The sequence below is a fragment of the Lytechinus pictus genome, chromosome 8, assembly GCF_037042905.1.
Source record: "Lytechinus pictus isolate F3 Inbred chromosome 8, Lp3.0, whole genome shotgun sequence".
In the NCBI taxonomy this organism is placed as follows: domain Eukaryota; kingdom Metazoa; phylum Echinodermata; class Echinoidea; order Temnopleuroida; family Toxopneustidae; genus Lytechinus; species Lytechinus pictus.
In genome coordinates this window covers 22,759,432-22,776,888 of record NC_087252.1, presented here as the reverse complement: position 1 = coordinate 22,776,888, position 17,457 = coordinate 22,759,432, and the positions used below count along the sequence as shown (strand labels likewise).

The 17,457-nt window shown below is 41.0% G+C and overlaps 1 protein-coding gene across 1 annotated transcript in view; it reads right to left on the bottom strand.

The window, feature by feature from the left end:
- Positions 1-1,572: 1,572 nt before the first annotated feature.
- Positions 1,573-17,457, bottom strand: part of LOC129266211 (uncharacterized) — a 29,681-nt gene continuing 13,796 nt past the window's right edge. Inside the window, exons 9-11 of the mRNA XM_054904044.2 lie at positions 17,049-17,105; positions 13,299-13,373; positions 1,573-12,487 (exon numbers count right to left, since the gene is read on the bottom strand). Of these exons, the coding sequence (XP_054760019.2) occupies positions 3,132-12,487; positions 13,299-13,373; positions 17,049-17,105 (9,488 nt within the window). The 3' untranslated portion in view covers positions 1,573-3,131. The remainder of the gene's footprint in view (positions 12,488-13,298; positions 13,374-17,048; positions 17,106-17,457) is intronic.

Here is a 17,457-nt window from a genome sequence, read left to right as displayed (position 1 = left end):
AAGGCAATGCGTGCACATTTACAATAATGATAATTTCACTGCCGTATTTAAAAAGAAAGATAGTGATTAAGGGCCTTTTAAGGCCAAGAAAGATATTTATAATTATCTACAGGTAACTTTGCCCAAGTCAATTAATTTGGGACTACAAAAAAAAAATTTGACTTAGAAAAATAAATTTGACTAAGAGGTATACAGTAAACTTTGCTTAGGAATAGGTCGACGTTCCATATTAAAGTCAAATAGTCACCTTAGTCAAAACATGTTTTCCACAATGAAAATGCAAACTTGTAATTCACACCTTCTAAGTTGAACAGATTTCTGTGACACCAAAAGATCAGGGGGTGTTTCACAGAGATTTTAAGTATAACTTAGAGTCGCACTTAAATGTCTAGTAAAACCGCATCGGTCAAATCATGCAATGACACGCACTACTGCGTATTGATCAATTAGATAGCGCATTGTATTTCAGATACGCGTCGGCATTCAAGTGCGATTTAAGTCATACTTCAATCTTTGTGAAACACCCCCCTGGTCTAAAAACTGCTTCAATCTGGGTGAAAATATTCAACTCATTGTAGGTTGGCATATGCAAAATTACATGTACGTTAGCAATGCATCCATATTTACACCAATTTCAATGCAATAATAATGAAAGTTGTTCTGTGTTGGTTGAAAACAACAATTAAAGGAGAATGAAACTCTTGGAGTAAGTTAGCTTTTGTGAAAGCAGAAAAATCAAAGAATAAGATCAACAAAAATTTGAGTAAAATAGGACTAGCAATAGAAGAGTTATGAGCATTTGAATGTCGAGATCACTAATGCTATGGAGATCCTCCAATTGGCAATGCGACCAAGATCTATGATGTCACAGATGAACAACTCTCCCCTTTTGGACACTGAAAATATACACCAAAACATCTCTTTTTGCTCATTCTAATCATATGACAAACGATTCATCAATGATATAATGTTGTGAAACCTCTGTACTTGTCCTCTCATGAAGAGAACACCTCACCTCGTGATAGACTCTATAAAAGTGAGAATATAAGTGAAATAAGTACTAAAGTAATGAGGAAGTTGTACGTGTGTGACATCACAGATCTTGGTCGCATTGCCAATGGGAGGATCTACATGGCATTAGTGATCTCAATATTCAAATGCTCATAACTTTCTTATTATTCATTCAATCTTCCCCAAACTTTCAACAATATGTTTCTTTGATTTTTCTCTTTGATATGGATTCAGCTCGTTTCAAGGGTTTCATTCTCCTTTAAGCTTTTGCTCTCAATATAAGAAAAAAATATATAAGAGTTAATTTACCTCAACATTTTTGGCTCCCGACTTCAGCCATCCTTAGCGATGGGACCCGCTTTAATCGTAATGCAATGATCAATGATCGGGGCAAATTTGGGATGAAAGCTGCATTCAATAGCCGAAAAATTTTGAGGTAATTATTCAAGATCATTTCCTGTGTTGAGAGCAAAAGCTTCGTCAGTTGTTAATTTCAACCAACAAAGAATAACTTTAATTATTATTGCATTGCAATTGATGTAAATATGAATGTTTGTACCCATAGAATCTGGACAATCATGAACTTTAAATTCCATGGATTGAAGCAAACGCAGAACAAAAATTAAAAAATAAGTTAAAAAATACTGAAACTGGGAAGATAATCCGACATTCTTTTGTAATAGAAACCAAAAGTAATTGCTTAGCAGGATATTCCTGGTTACATATAATGCAAAGACGAAAGGGACCAGCATATTTTTAGAATTAATTACAGAGCAAACAGGAAACAATACAGGGAAAGAAAACAGATACTAAATAATGAAGATAAGTTTGCTGGATATAAAATTGTTAATGTTTATATTCAAAGCATGCACAGATAATGCACCATAAAATTGGTAAAACTTTAGGAAACTAAATTCCTTGGGCTGGGATATATACAGAAAGAAAATTTCCTCATATAATGAGGCAGTACTGTTTTTATCTTTCCAATTGTTCTAAAAATTCCATTTCCCTTAATAAGAAAAAAAACACTCCTCCAGTGGTGTGTAACGATCATGCCATGAATTCTAAAACTTTATGTTAAGGTGATGGTGTGTACAGTATTCAAACAGACACAGGTGTCTGATGGTACAGCATTTAGCACGAGGTGAAAGAAAGATGCTCTATTCCCCGAGGCGTAGCCGAGTTTACTAGTGTCTCTTTCTTTCACTGAACGCGAAATCTTGTACCATTGCATGAATAAGAATATTTGCTATGTGTGTTGTACAATGCCTCGGAAGTTAGGATAGATACAAATAATTTTTTTCTGACGTAAATCTACGAAAATGAGGAAAATTATATTTAAAAAAAAGCAATATCTACAGTAACAGTGCATGTTTAGCCAGAAGGCCCTACGCATACTGAACTTGCAATGGCGCATTTTCAACGGTACATGTGCAATGGTACTCAACATTGTACACTCAGCCTCCCATACAACAAGCTACATGAAAGTAGGCACTGTACAATATAAATTAATATGTGAACAATAATTATATTAGATAGTGAGAAATTGCTAAGTTCTTAGCAGAATAAGCAGCATGTTCGGCTATGAGATGAATTTTCAAGGTACTTTTTATTACCAAAGCATAACCAATGCACACATGCCAATAAAGAGCTCATCAGTGTTCATGATTTTCTTTTTTTTTTTCCAGCTGGTTTTCATTACATTTTTAACATTTGACTTGCATCAAAAGTACATTTTACAATGAGATAAGAATTCACCTTTATTATAAGGGTTCAACATAATTTCCTGGAATCATTGCTTGCTGCGATCACTTAAATTTTGATAAATTTAGCATTGATAGTGAGAATGCATTTTGTTAGTTTAATGATTATTCCAAATTCGACAAACTTGTAAAGCATAATCAGTAATGCATAATCAACTTAAGCTTCTTTGTACATAATATATGATCAACAAGAACGATAACACGTGCAATTAAATTTGGCATGAGGGCTGATGATTGTCTTTTAAGAAAATTTACATCAGGAGAAAGAGACAGAAAAAGGAAGAAATGTAAAATAAATTCTTATCAAGATGCAGAGGTGGTGGTGTTGTTGCTTTGGGATCATCACAGACAAGACTGCTAATCAAGAGGTTCTTGTTTGATCTGCATCCCCATCCATTCCCGATCGTCATCTCCAATCCCGTCACCGAGATGGTTAGAATTCTCAAATCCAAAGTCCTCATTCTGATCTTCAGCAAATGCTTGTGCTTGAGCCTGCTCAAGCTCTGTGTCTGATCTTAGATCCAGATCCTCGGCCTGGCCAAAATCCACATCCTGCTCATAGTCCAGATCTCCACCGTTCAGGTCCAAATCGTCCATTGCTCCAGGACCGAACGGGCAAGACTCTTCATGCTCCAAGCAATCCACCTGTAGCTTGTATTCCTGGGCACAGAACTTACATTTGTAGAGACCTACTCCATGATGGACCCTCATGTGGTTTTCTAATCGGATACGTTTCCAGAAAGCTCGAGGACACTTGGTACATTTATGCTTCTTCTCTGGGACCTTGATCTTTATACCCTGAACATTTTTGGGTGGAGGTTTGCTTCCTGTATCCCCTTCCTTGAGTTGGGCAGCAGCCTTCCGCCCAAGAACATGGAAGGCACAAGAGTCTCTCTTGATGTGTCGGACGAGGTGGTGCCGTTGGGTGAAGGCAAAGTTGCACTTGTCACATCTGTAGGGCCTGTAGTCCAGCTCACCTCTTGAAAGGAGGGCAGACTGGTTAGTTGGTGATAACGATCTTCCTGTCAGCAGAGATTCTAATCGAGACATTGGCTGGCCAGAAGATGATGATGGCATCAATGACGGCGAGAGAGGAGCCTCAAGACGTTGCTGCAACAATGATGGTTGCCTTTGATAGGCAGTTCCATGGTGCATGTTTCCTAGGCTCGTTATACTTGTTATAATTGGCCCCTCATCATCTGAAATATGATGTACTTCTGCTTTATCTGCAGTATAATCCCTTTCAGGTTCTTTGGGTTTCAAAGGAACTCCATGTTTGAATAGCATATGCCTTGACAAACTTGACTGTTGTTCGAATACAGCATTGCAAATGTTACATACAGACATCTTGCTGAGATCTTTAAGAGGTTGTTTGCTGGTGCCTGATGCCTTTGAGTAGATCTTCCTGTGTGCTTGACGTTCATGAGCCATGCAGAGTCCTTTCAGCCTGAATGCTGAAGGGCAATATCTGCAACGGAACAGTTTCTGTTTTGGACTTGCCTTTTGCTCAACAGACTTCTTGGTCAAGACGACATCAGATTGAGACTTGTCAGATACCCTTGGACTGCTACTTGGCAATGCCTCTGTCACTTGTTTTACCAAGGTCTCCGAGTCGGGCATTTCACCAACATCCGAAGCTGCAGGAAACACACTTGAGGCGGAAGTTACAACACTGGAAACTGATGTCAAAACAGATGTTGATGTACTTGGCACATTCTCTGAACTGGGTCTTCTTTGAGAACTTAAACCAGATACAGAAAATATACCTGATGAAGAATGTAACCTTGAATCTGATGATGATGGTTTTTGAGCTGCAAGATTTGACACTATTTTTTCCAGTCTTCTGGCAGATGAAGATTGTCCTTCTGGTCTTCTTGTTTGCTGCAAAATACTTGGCAGTATGCTGTCTGACGTGTCAGGAAGCAGGGCTTGATAATCTCCAAGAGCACTATCCTGAAGAGATCCAAGATCATAGTTGTACTCTGGTTCATCCACAGGTTCTGGTTTTACCACCAGGACTCCAGAGGCTGGTCCATCCTGTAGGACCTTCTCAGGAACATATGGCACTAGGGGTTCTACTGGCTCTTCAAGACCCGGTTCTAACTTTACCCTGACACCCTGCCCATCTTCTGGATTCAGCCTCCTGTTGAACTCTGAGGACAACAGTTGCAGTAGCATCTCATTCCAGTCAGGGTGGTTTTGCTCATGTTTCTTCTTCTCCTCTGGATTGGAGAATCTAAGAGGACATTTGGTGCACTTGAAGAGCTTGTGATAGATATGTTCATGGATATGGATGCAAAGCATCACAGATGAATTGAAGTAATTACCGCATACTGGACAGGCTTGAGGTGCTTCCGTGGCAGGGTTTTCCTTCTTTTTAGGGCACCCGAAGCGGGTATGCTCTTCCAACAGAGACTTCTTGGTGACTGAATACCCGCAGTCCCTACACATGTATATCGCTGCTGTTAATTTTGCCGGAGAAGCAGAAGGCTTGGAATGTTCCCATTTCATGTGTTTAGCATAGTTTGAGAGGGTTTTGTAGCCCATACCACACTTGGCACACACATGTGGTCTATCAGGTGATGGTATGTGATACTCAAGATGGATGCGTAGTTGACTTCTTTTGACAAAGCTCTTATTGCAGTGATGGCAGATATGCCGCTTCACCTTTCCACTTCGCGATAGCTGGGGTTGCTGCGGTACCATCTCTTCTGGTGCTGCATCCAACTCTGTACTACTGTTGGTCAAAAGATTATTTTTCTCATCCAATAGCCTCTTCCTTTCCTTTTCCTTTGCCAGTTTGATACACTGAACGTTCATGTTGACATGCTTGGTTAAATGCTGCTTAGTACTATAACCAATTTGACATCGCTCGCATCTGTATGGCTGGTTCTCCCAGTTGTCATGCACTTTCATGTGTGTTTCGAGATGAGGTTTGGCAAGGAATTGGTAGTTACATATGGGACAAGTCAAATCTCTGTTACTGAATCCTAGCCTGGTGGCAGCACTCATGGTACCTTCCACTCCTTCTACTGCATCAGACACCTCATTACTTTGGTCACCTCCATCACCACCTTGCTGACTTGTCTCCACTTCTGGAAGGTCATCTACAAACTTGCACGTCTGTTTCTCCAGGTGCTCTACCAAATCACTCTTAGTGTCAAATTTCTCCTTGCAACGAGGACACCTGACCTCATTTTGATTACCCTTTCCCCATGGGTGAACAACATTGCAGTGCCTGTGATAGTCCAATAATCTAGTATAACCCAAGGTACAGATCTTACAAACATATGGCTTTGTGTGGGCTATTGTATGAAGTCGTGTATGCTTGCGTAGATGGATGACTGTCATGAAGGCGAACCCACAGGTCTGGCATACAAATGGTCGGGCCCTATCAGACTTGTTTGTTCTATTGTGAACGGGTGTTCGACCAGCTGTCATAAACCAACTGCCTGAACTATTTGGAGATTCTTCCACTTCAGGTAACTGATGGGTTTCCTCTGTCTTGCCTCCTCCAGAAAGATTCTCTTCATAACTTTCTTCTAAGGTTTCAACATTCACTTCAATATCCTCCTCTTGCTTGATTGCAGTAGGAGAGAAGCCCTCTTGGGGTCTGATGAGGCCAAGTGCATGGCGTCGCAAGTGCTTTTCAAGTTCACTAGGTCTTTTGTACCTTTGGTCACATTGGTCACAGCAAAACTTCTTGTCAGCACCGGTTTCCCTAACAATTCTCCTACCACAAAAGTTGATGACATCCCTTTGATAGCCACCATGATCCTGACGAACGTGTTTGGTGAGCATGATCTGATTGCTAAAAGGAATGGAGCAAATGTTGCAAACAAATGACGAAGTTCTGGAGCACCGTTTCATGTGAACTAGATAGTGACTCTTTGTACGGAATGCCAACCCGCATCTCTTGCAGCGATCCGAGGTTGATTTCTTTCTCGCATGCATATCTGGTCCGAATCCCGGAGCTCTGCGGTGAATCTGTACATGCCTTTCTAGATGGGCCCTAGAGTAGCAAGCCAGTCCACAGGTCTTACAAGAGAACGGTCTTGAATTCGATACACCAAGTTTGTGAACCCTTTCATGTCTCCAGACAGAGGATCTGTCCCTGTAGGTGGCAGGGCAATAGCGGCATTTATGCAAAGTCTTTCCCAAGTTGTTCTGCAGGGTGCTTATATCTGGTTTAATGTCTCTTGGTGGCTGTTGAGATGATCTTGCTGAACCTTCATCGCCATTATCACTGACATAGTGGTTGACTCGACCCCGATGCCTAGACAGGCCAACCATGGTATTATATCCAATTTTGCAAATCTCACATTTGTATGGCTTATTAGCACTCTTAGCATGGACACGCAAGTGCTTGTAAATTCCTGAAGAGTCGGTGAAGTTATCACTGCATATTGGACACTTGTAGGTTTTCATTCCTGTACGTATTGGTTTCCTAGTATCAGTTTGTACATGCTCTTTGGGATCTCGGTTATGAACGCGGACTATATGCTTCGTCCGTTCCTTGATACTCTTGAATCCGAACCCACAGTGGGTACAGCGGAAAGGCAAGTTGTCTCCAGTCTCGTGCCGCTTCCGATGCCTGTTCATGTTGCATCTCATGGTGAAGGTATCTCCACAGTACTTGCATGAGAAAGGTCTTGCTTTGAAAGGAGACCTGATAGATCTGTTCGGAGAACTGACCGAGGGTGACACTGGTTCTGGGGTGACTTTCAGGCTTTCCAAGATCTCAGCCACAGGTTCATCTCCTACATTGTTTGAAAATCTGCGATGGGCCCGTTTTAAGTGCTTGGTCATGTTACCAATAGAATAGAATCCAAGGCCGCACTCTACACAGCGGAAGGGTTTTCCAGCGCTCTGCCTGTGAAGGCGAATGTGCTTGTATAAGGTAGTCTTCAGTCGAAATCTGTCACCACATGTTGGACATGGAAAGGGTCTATCTGTCATTCTCATGAAAGCTTCTCCACTACTTTCACTTACATCTGCAGACAATGCCCCAAGTTCCTTTGGTTTCACTACAGACTGTCTCGGGGAAATGCTATGGATCTGAATGTGGTCATCAAGGAGATGCTTCGCTTTGAACGTTTCACCGCATAATCTACACCGAAAAGGCCGTTTGGTCTTGATATCTATACTCTCAGAACTTTCCAGTTGAGAATACTTCGAGACAGGATCAGACTGTATCGGAGTCCCTGGTTGGCCAGTGTGGACTCGTTGATGCTTCTTCAAGTTAGTAGAGCTTATAAACCTACACTCGCAGATGTCGCAGACATGATTACGCTCATCCATTTTATCATGGCTATGAACTTTGGTATGTGTTGTCAGTGATCCTTTGGTTTTGAAAGTGCACGAACACTGCTCACAAGAGAATGGTCTTTCCTCTGCCCTTGGTGTCGTTTGTTCATTTTCTGTATTTAGAAGGAAACCACTGCTTTCTGGTGTTGCCTGAAGCTTTGACGGTGACTCATCGCTTTTGCTCCCTTTGATACGGTGAGAGTGCATGTGATTAGATAGGCCTGATCGCCTCATGAATCTCATGAGACAAATACTACACTGATAAGGCCTGTCCAAAGTCATGTCTACCGATCCTCTTAGTTCTTCCTCCCAGACAAACTCGACATCTGGGTGAACTCTCTTGTGATTGCTGACACCGGAACGTCTTGTGAAAGTTTTCATACACACCGGACACTGCAAGCCTTTTATAACAAATACCTTCTTGCTACCGTTCCGGAAAAGATCTGGTGTTTTCACAACTTTGGTTTTCTCCCATTTGAAGCCAAAGTTCAGTTTGGAATGGGACCTTTCATGGATGGTAAGGGATCCTCTGTGCTTGAAGCCAGCATTGCAGAACTTGCATCTAAACATGGACTGAGAAGATATGGACTGGGTATGAACTGCTAGATGTTTCATCAGCTCTTGCTTGGTTGGGAAAGAACTTCCACACTTTTGGCAGTCATGGGAAGCTCTTCGAGAGGTTGATTGTGGACCATGAATCTGACTGTGCTTGGTAATGCTGGTTTTAGTCTTGGCATAAATTCCACAGATTTTACACTGGAAAGGGCGGTCACTGGACTTGATATGGCGAGGGATATGTTTCCTAAGGTTCCTTGCATACTTGTAGCTCGTACCACACTTGGGACACACATGGGGCCTAGCTTCCTTTCCACTCAAAAATGGTCCTTTATCCGTTGGTGCCACAGTGGGTTTCACTGGCAGATTTGTTGTGGATGTTTGAATTCTTGACTTCCTGCCAGGCATGTTACTCAGGATCTTCTTTGTCTCCAGGATATATTCTGGGGTATGAACCCTCATGTGGCGCGTGTGATTGGAAAGTCCTTTGAAGGCAGCTCCGCATTCAATGCATCTATACGGACGAGGAAACCTCGAGTGTTTTTCATGAACTCTTGAATGGCTCTCCAGACCCCAAAATGAGTCAAAACGTGCACCACATCTATGGCATACATGCACTTCAGCAGGAAGTGCATTAGTCTGAGGGGTACTAGGTGGTGGTGTAGTTCCTGGTTCCACTTTTATTTCCTTTTTGTTCAATGCACTAGCATCAATATCAGCTTGGTCAAGGCCATGGACGAATTTCAAATGCTTGGTACGGTCAGACTGCCTAATAAAGGCCAGATCACACAGTGAACACTTGAAAGGACGAGAACTAGAACCCTGACTGTGTTGTTTCAAGTGTACCGATAATGCGTAATTACTCTTGAATGATCCTTCACACTTGTCACAGTTAAAACCTTCCTTCTTGATCTTGCCAAGACCTACATTTGCTTTATTCCTTGAAGCCCGCAACTCCCCTGCATGTTTCTTCTTCATGTGACCTCGCCAAACCTCCTTTCGATTGAAGGACCATGAGCAGAATTTGCATTTGAATGGACGCTCTCCACTGTGGATGCGCATGTGCCTCCGAACATTGGCAACAGATGAGAACGTGGCACCACATTCACGACACATTAGCGGGTCTCTTGTCAGATTAGACTGGGAAGAAGCTGGAGACATCTGTTTTTGGAATGGCAGCTTTATTTTCAAGGTTTTTGAGCTTGAGCCTGGTGAATGTTGAGCAGGAGCTGCTTTAGGTTGGTTGGAAGCCATCAGCTGATGCTCATTAGGATGATGGCGAGAGGTATGCATAAGCAGGAGACATTTCCGACGGAAGCTCTTGGTACAGAAGCTGCAAGGGAATGGCTTCTTGAGTTTGTGCCTGAAGCGGTGATCCTTGAGATAAGCCCGCTTGGAAAAAGTCAAGTCACAGATCTCGCATTTGAAGGGCTTATTGGGGTCTTTGGATCTTGAACCTGGAGGATGTTGGTTCTTTATATGCTCATCCAGGTAGCTCTGTCTTACAAACCGCCTCTCACAGAAATCACACAGGAGCGGCTTCAGCTTGATGTGGGCTTGCATGTGCTTCTTGAGAGTGTATGAGAACTGAAAACGTTTATCACAAATTTTGCAGGCATATGGCCGATTTGAGTTAGAGTCGGTGATCACATCAGGCTGAGATATCTTCTTTTGGTCCATAGATTGATGCCGGTCAAGTGCTTTGTTGATCAGCTCTTCATATTTCCCATCTAGAACACTATCTTCAATTGCAGAGGTGTCTGCCTCAGGGTGGACTTCTTTCATATGGCTAATAAGGTAGGTTTTCCTTGTGAATTGTCTTTCACAAAAATCACAGGGATACGGCTTCCCAAAATGTAAGAAGAGATGCTCTCTCAGCGAGGATTTAGCAGTAAATGCTCTGTCACATAATTCACAAGCGTAAGGTCTGTTCTTTCCATCATCGGGACATCTCAGAGGAACGACAGGCAGTGGGGCTATGGAATCACCCAAGTCCTTGAACATTCCACCCTTTTCCTCATTGATGTCGTCATTATGAGATTGTGGTTTTGTTAACAGATCTTCAAGAATGGATGCCTTGGCATCATTAACTTGGCCAGCATTGCTACCATCCAGGTCAATGTTTGCCCTCTGTCCGGGCTCTTCTCTTCTCCCGCGCCGTTGTTTGTGTGATAGCATGTGTCTCTCAGCATCATAGGCTCTCATGAAGTCCGTCGGACAATAGCGGCAAGCAAAGGGTTTGTAACCCCAATGGACATAGACATGTTCCAGGAGATGTGCTCTCTGCTTGAGCTTCCTTTTGCATATCACACAACCCCAAGGTCCATCCATGCTATGAATCTCTACATGAATTTGCAAGTGAGCTTCCTCAAGAAATGTTGAATCACAGAGTTGGCATTTGAATGGTCGCGCTGACCTCATCTCTTCAGGATAGGTGCCTGTCTCTGCAGACATATCATCTATACTTGCACTATCCTGAGAAGAAACAACAGAACTTGCAGATATACTCGATGTACTTCCATAGAATTGGTGAACTTTAGAGTGGCGTTCTAGAACTGACTTAGAAGGGAAACTCTGGCTGCAGGTGTCGCATTTGAACTCCGACTGATCACTGGAATTTTTTAGAGTGGAGTATGCTTGACCACAGCCTGATTCTTGTTCCTTCAAAGTCTCTCTGTCAAAAAATTCCATGTCCACATCAGACACTGAAGCAGAACCATCAAACTGATTCTCTGATAGAACTAATGGGGGTGGTGGGGGCTTCCGAGCAGCACGGATTAAGTTCTTATGATGTTTCTTGATATGCACTTTCAACTTTTTGTTACGCATGAAGCCTTTTGGACAGTAGGGACACACAAAGGGTCGATGGCCAGTGTGGCTGTACTCGTGTTCTTTCAAGCTGGACTGACTTTTGTATGTTTTTCCACATGTACCGCAGAAGAATGGCTTTTCTTTATGATCTACCTCATGCTGCCGAAGACTTTCCTCACTAATGAATGACACAAAGCATATGGAACACTGAAATAATGGATGCGACTTCTGGTGTTCTTCAAGAGCCTCTTTGTTGTGACATGCCTTCCTACAGATGTTGCAGATATATTGCCTCCATGCCTGTTGAGACATTCCATCTTCAATCTTCCTACCGGCCGAGGGGTCGACCAGACTGTCATCCTCATCTCCAGGAATCACTTCCACTATTTCTTTCTCAATGTTCACACTGGCATCGGAGTTGAAACCTCCAAGATGAGAACCAGTTTGCACTTGGTCAATATCTGCTGTGTCATCTTCCTGAATGAAGTCTCCAACGGTTGAAATTGTGGCAAATTGCTCATTTCCTATTTCTTCGACATCATCCTCTTTCGCATCAAGATCTGGATTTGTAGAAGGCAAATGTTCATCTATGGCCATGATATCATTGTCTTTCAAGGCCCCCTCCTTTGCTCCAGTTTCATCCACATCCTCAGAATCAATTACCTCTACTGCATCACCGACTTCATTTAAAGTTGTTACTTTTCCAGGAACTGGGCCAAATTTGTCAAATATGTTACAAGTCCTAGCAGTACCAACATCATTGCTCTGGTCTTTCACCTTCTCTCCTTTTGTATCCTTTGAGTTCTTCTTGATCTCTTGGACAGTCCTCTGCTTCTGTTCTTTACTGCTGCCAACCTTTGTCTTGGACCCCTTGTCTTTAGAGCTCGAGGAAGCAGTTCCATCAGCAGAATCTTTGGTAGAAGCCTCTTTCTTGTTCACCGGTTTACCTCCTACAGTGTGACGAGCAGCAACATGAATCTCCAGAAGTTCCTCTTCATCAAAGAGTTGTCCACATTCATGGCAGAGATGCCACTCGAGTTCTGAAATACAGGGTAGATGAAGAAAGTGAGACAAATATATGAAAAAATTCATTCAGACACTGTTTGAAAAAAAATGTTAATACTTTATGTTTTCTTTACGAATGGTAAAGGTAATATCACAACAGGATAATTTACAGCAAACAAGCAGATCAATTTTTAAAAGTTTGGGCATCTCTGTCAAGCAATCACTCATACATTCTGTTGTACAGTAAAACCTGTCTTTAATGGTCAACAAATTGTCTTTCTTTTGAAATGAACATGTATTATAGAACCAGTCTCCAGTGGCCACTATTTGAGTTCAGAGAACCCCAACATATTTTGGCGAAGAATCTGTAATATGAAGAGCTCATGCCTCATTATTTCATGACTTTTCTTCTTTCTTTCAAGTCTAGTGCACCTTTTGAGACTATATTTGTATTCAAGTAATGCTCACTTAACCAGAGAATAGAGATTTTCCCCATTTCCTACGGGGAAACCCTCTACACCGTATTGATTCCTTTGAAAATGCAATTAAAATCACAGTGGAGAGCTGAGAGGCTTTTGTCGAAAGTTGGTGGACTGGGATAGCAGATCATCCCAAGATTTGCACCGTATGTCAATTGACTTACAATTTCAAAGGAATTGGGGCGTTGTAGAGAGTTTCCCCGTAGTAAATGCAAAAAGTCCTGAATAAAGACCTTCAAGTGTAATTAATGCTCATCGTAAATATAACTGTATGACTTTACTGCCAAAATCACTTAAACACTTCAAATGATGCAAAGTTAATATATGATTATAAATCAATAAAAGTGAATATATGACAGAAATTTACCATTGTCATCCTGTTCAGGTGACAGCTTCCCACTGCTTCCTTTGACCTCATCATCATCTTCACCATCATCAAGATCTGTAGAAGTACAAGAAGAAAAGAAAATCAGGTCTACCATATTACAGAAGTGTGCATAGTTAACGTTCGAAATAAAGTTGAACAAGTTAGAATAACATTATTAGTATTATGCCGTTTAGAATTTTAGCAAGTGAATTTGTCTTTTCCCAGTGTGTATATGGTTGAATGTCTTAGTGGTTCTGGGACATCATTAGCTGAATATGGTAGTGGATAAAGAATGGACCAAATCATAATTATACCACATCAACAAGAGGAAATATGGGTTTACTATAGGGTGTTAAGCAGGGATGTAGTTGAAGCCGGCATCAATACAAATTTTGCCAGCCTTGGCCTTGGACAAGTCACAAAAGTCTATGGAAAAATGTTTTCTCCAGGGACCTTGTTCCACAGAAGTACCGTCCTCTTCTACATCCCAGGTGGGCATTTCATAAAGCTGTTCGTAAGTTCAGAGCGACTTTTAAGAACGACTGGTGAACCTTTCTTGTGCACTGAATAATCACCAATGAACATTTAGTGGTGAAAATTATGTACCACAAGAAAGGATCACCAGTTGTTCTTTCAGTCTCTCTTAACTTACGCACAGCTTTATGAAACGGCCCCTAGTGTTAGATAACCCGGGAATTAAGCTACGGCCACACTGGTGAAACCGACTCCAGACCGACATGGCTATTACTGTATGTTGTTATCAATGACATAAAATCAGTTGGTTTGGAGTAGATTTCACTATTTCACACTGGCGAAACCGACTCCAGACTGACAAGGAACAGACAATGAGTCAGTTTGGAGCAGATTTCACTGTTACACACTGGCGAAAGAGACTCCAGACCGACCAAGGATATTAAGTTGTTATCAATGACAGCCTATCAGTCGGTTTGGAGTTGATTTCATTGTTACACACTGGTGAAACCGACCCCAGACCGACAAAGAGTAATACGTTGCCACCAATGACAATGGGCCAGTTTGGAGTATATTTCACCACTACATATTGGTGGAACCAGCTCCAGTCCAACGCATTGTTACAAATGACATACCATCAGCCGGTTTGGAGTAGATTTCACTGTAGCATAAGACCAAATGGTCAGCACCAAGATGAAGATCCATTCCTGGAGGCCGTTTCATAAAGCTGTTCGTAAGTTAAGAGTGACTTTTAGAACTGGTGATCCTTTCTTGTGGTAAATGATATTCACCATTAATGTTCATTGGAGATTATTTAGCGCGTAAGAAAAGTTCACCAGCCGTTCTTAAAGTCGCTCTTAACTTACGAAACACCCACCAGGGGGCCTGTAACAAAAAGCTTAGCCATTAAGCTGACACTACGAGTCACAATTCTTTGACTATTACCTGTTTCAGCCAGAGAATAGAATCAGTGAACCAAATCTATTGTTCTCTGGTTGAAACAGGTAATAGTGATTCAAAGAATGGTGACTCATAGTGTCAGCTTGATGGCTAAGCTTTTTGTTACAGGCCCCCTGGTGGGTGTTTCATAAAGCTGTTCGTAAGTTAAGAGCGACTTTAAGAACGGCTGGTGAACTTTTCTTACGTGCTAAATAATCACCAATGAACATTAATGGTGAATATCATTTACCACAAGAAAGGATCACCAGTGCTAAAAGTCACTCTTAACTTACGAACAGCTTTATGAAACAGCCTCCAGGAATGGATCTTCTAGCCATCTTGGTGCTGACCATTTGGTCTTATGCTACAGTGAAATCTACTCCAAACCGGCTGATGGTATGTCATTTGTAACAATGCGTTGGACTGGAGCTGGTTCCACCAATATGTTGCGGTGAAATATACTCCAAACTGGCCCATTGTCATTGGTGGCAATGTATTATACTTGTCAGTCTGGGGTTGGTTTCACCAGTGTGTAACAGTGAAATCAACTCCAAACCGATCAATTGTATGTCATTGGTAACAATGTAATATCCTTGGTAGGTCTGGAGTCGGTTTTGCCTGTGTGTAATGGTAAGATCTACTCCAAACTTTCTTGTTGTCTGTTCCTTGTCAGTCTGGAGTCCGTTTTGCCAGGCTAAAATAGTGAAATCTACTCCAAACCAACTGATTTTATGTCATTGATATCAACATACAGTAATAGCCATGTTGGTCTGCGGGCCGTTTCATAAAGCTGTTCGTAAGTTAAGAGCGACTTTAAGAACGACTGGTGAACCTTTCATATGCGCTAAACCATCGCCAATAAACTTTTTGGTGCATACCATTAACCACAAGAAAGGATCACCAGTCATTCTTAAAATCTCTCTTAACTTACAAACAGCTTTATGAAACGCCCACCTTGAGTCGGTTTCACCAGTGTGGCTGTAGCATATTGACACTTGATTACTGTGATCATTATCAGCAATCAATCATGAAATTTACTCTATGATCAATCACTGAGTTTTGTGTCAAGAGCCCCACATGTCCAACCTGCCCACTTGGGCACCGTGAGTGAGTGTAATATACATTGTGCCAAATAATTGTGCTAAATAAGTATAATTATAAGATTAACTTGTGGTTCAGAGACATGTCCAAGATTTTCTGTGCCCGAATACATACTGCTATGTTTCCAAACATCAACCAATATTAAATGAACAAAAATTATTTAAAAGAGTGGTTGAAACCGTGCATATAATATATTCAACCTTGAGCAGAGCAATTTCCTTGATTAACCCGTTGGAGACTGGACAATTTTGCTACAACACATGTTTTCCATAGACTCCAGCACTCATATATGCACAGGATCAGTCTCTAACAGGTTAATGAAAAGGAAAAGATATGGTTTGGACATGCCCCAAAGTATGCCAATGTGTATTGCATCACAATGGTAGTGGTAGAATTATCATCTAAATATAGATTCTAAAGCATGCAGTCTATCACATGGACATAAAATTGTGCATAACTTCGTTGACATGTAGTTGAAAATCATGCAATGTACTCTAGTGCAAGAATAATAGACGTATAGATTTCTTTCTACACACCAAGATTGGGATGAATGAGATCATTGGCTTGAAGACTAATGTTAGCACAAAATTCGTAACCAACTTTATAATGTTAGATGTTTAATATCAATAGTGTGAAGAGGAAGTTTTGATTTCTGAAAAGTAAAAAACACCCTTTCAAGTTAACAAAACATTTTTGACAAGCGGTTCAAGAAACACTTTATATGATTTTTACTACAGGACAGACTTTTGCTACCTTTTTCTTTGCATAAGTATTAAACAGATTACAAGACTTTCTGTTAAAATCTGTGAAAATCATTCACAAAATTTTCCAAGAACCTAATACACAGCAAAATGAGCAAATAATTCAAAGATAATTTTAAACTTTTCAGTAGTATTTCAAACTGTTATTAATTTCTTTTTTATCTATCTTTTTCTTTTAACTCTATTTTGTTTTTACACTCCTAAATATATATTTTTATTCATTTTCATTTTTTTTTCATATATTATTAAATTTTTTTTTTTTGGGGGGGATAGGAAGTACCCTTTCACATATTGTTAGTTTGGTAATATTTAGATAAAATAAATGAAATTAAATAGAATACCGCATGTATTCTATCGCATCCATCAACCCTTCATATAATGATGAATGGGTATAAATCAAGGTATAATTTTGACAAATTGTTAGTCTGGTATTTGAAGTGTTAACGGGAGTATCACATGCATTCAGCATTCAGCTCACCTATTAACCCCTCCGCCCAATCTTGTACATCTTCAAACCACGTGCACACCACAGGGTCTGAACCAAAAAAAACAGAGGAAGAGAAGAACACAGCATTAGGGTCTCTACAAAGCATGAGAGACGGAGAGACATGCTGACAAGCCAGATTACAATCCTACATCTGGTACCCATCTTACGAAGTGTTAAGATTGATCCAATCAATCGTAACTCTATGGAAATCCATCTGTGTCAAATTTTTTTCTACAGGAAATTCGCCTAATGCCCTTTGTAACTTTGAATGAATTTACATCATAGTAAATATTTTGAACAAACATGCATAGTAGATGTTGACGTTGCTGACCATCCATAGCTGTGATTGATTGGATCAATCGCAACTCTTTGTAAGATGGGGCCCAGGGATCCATTTTAT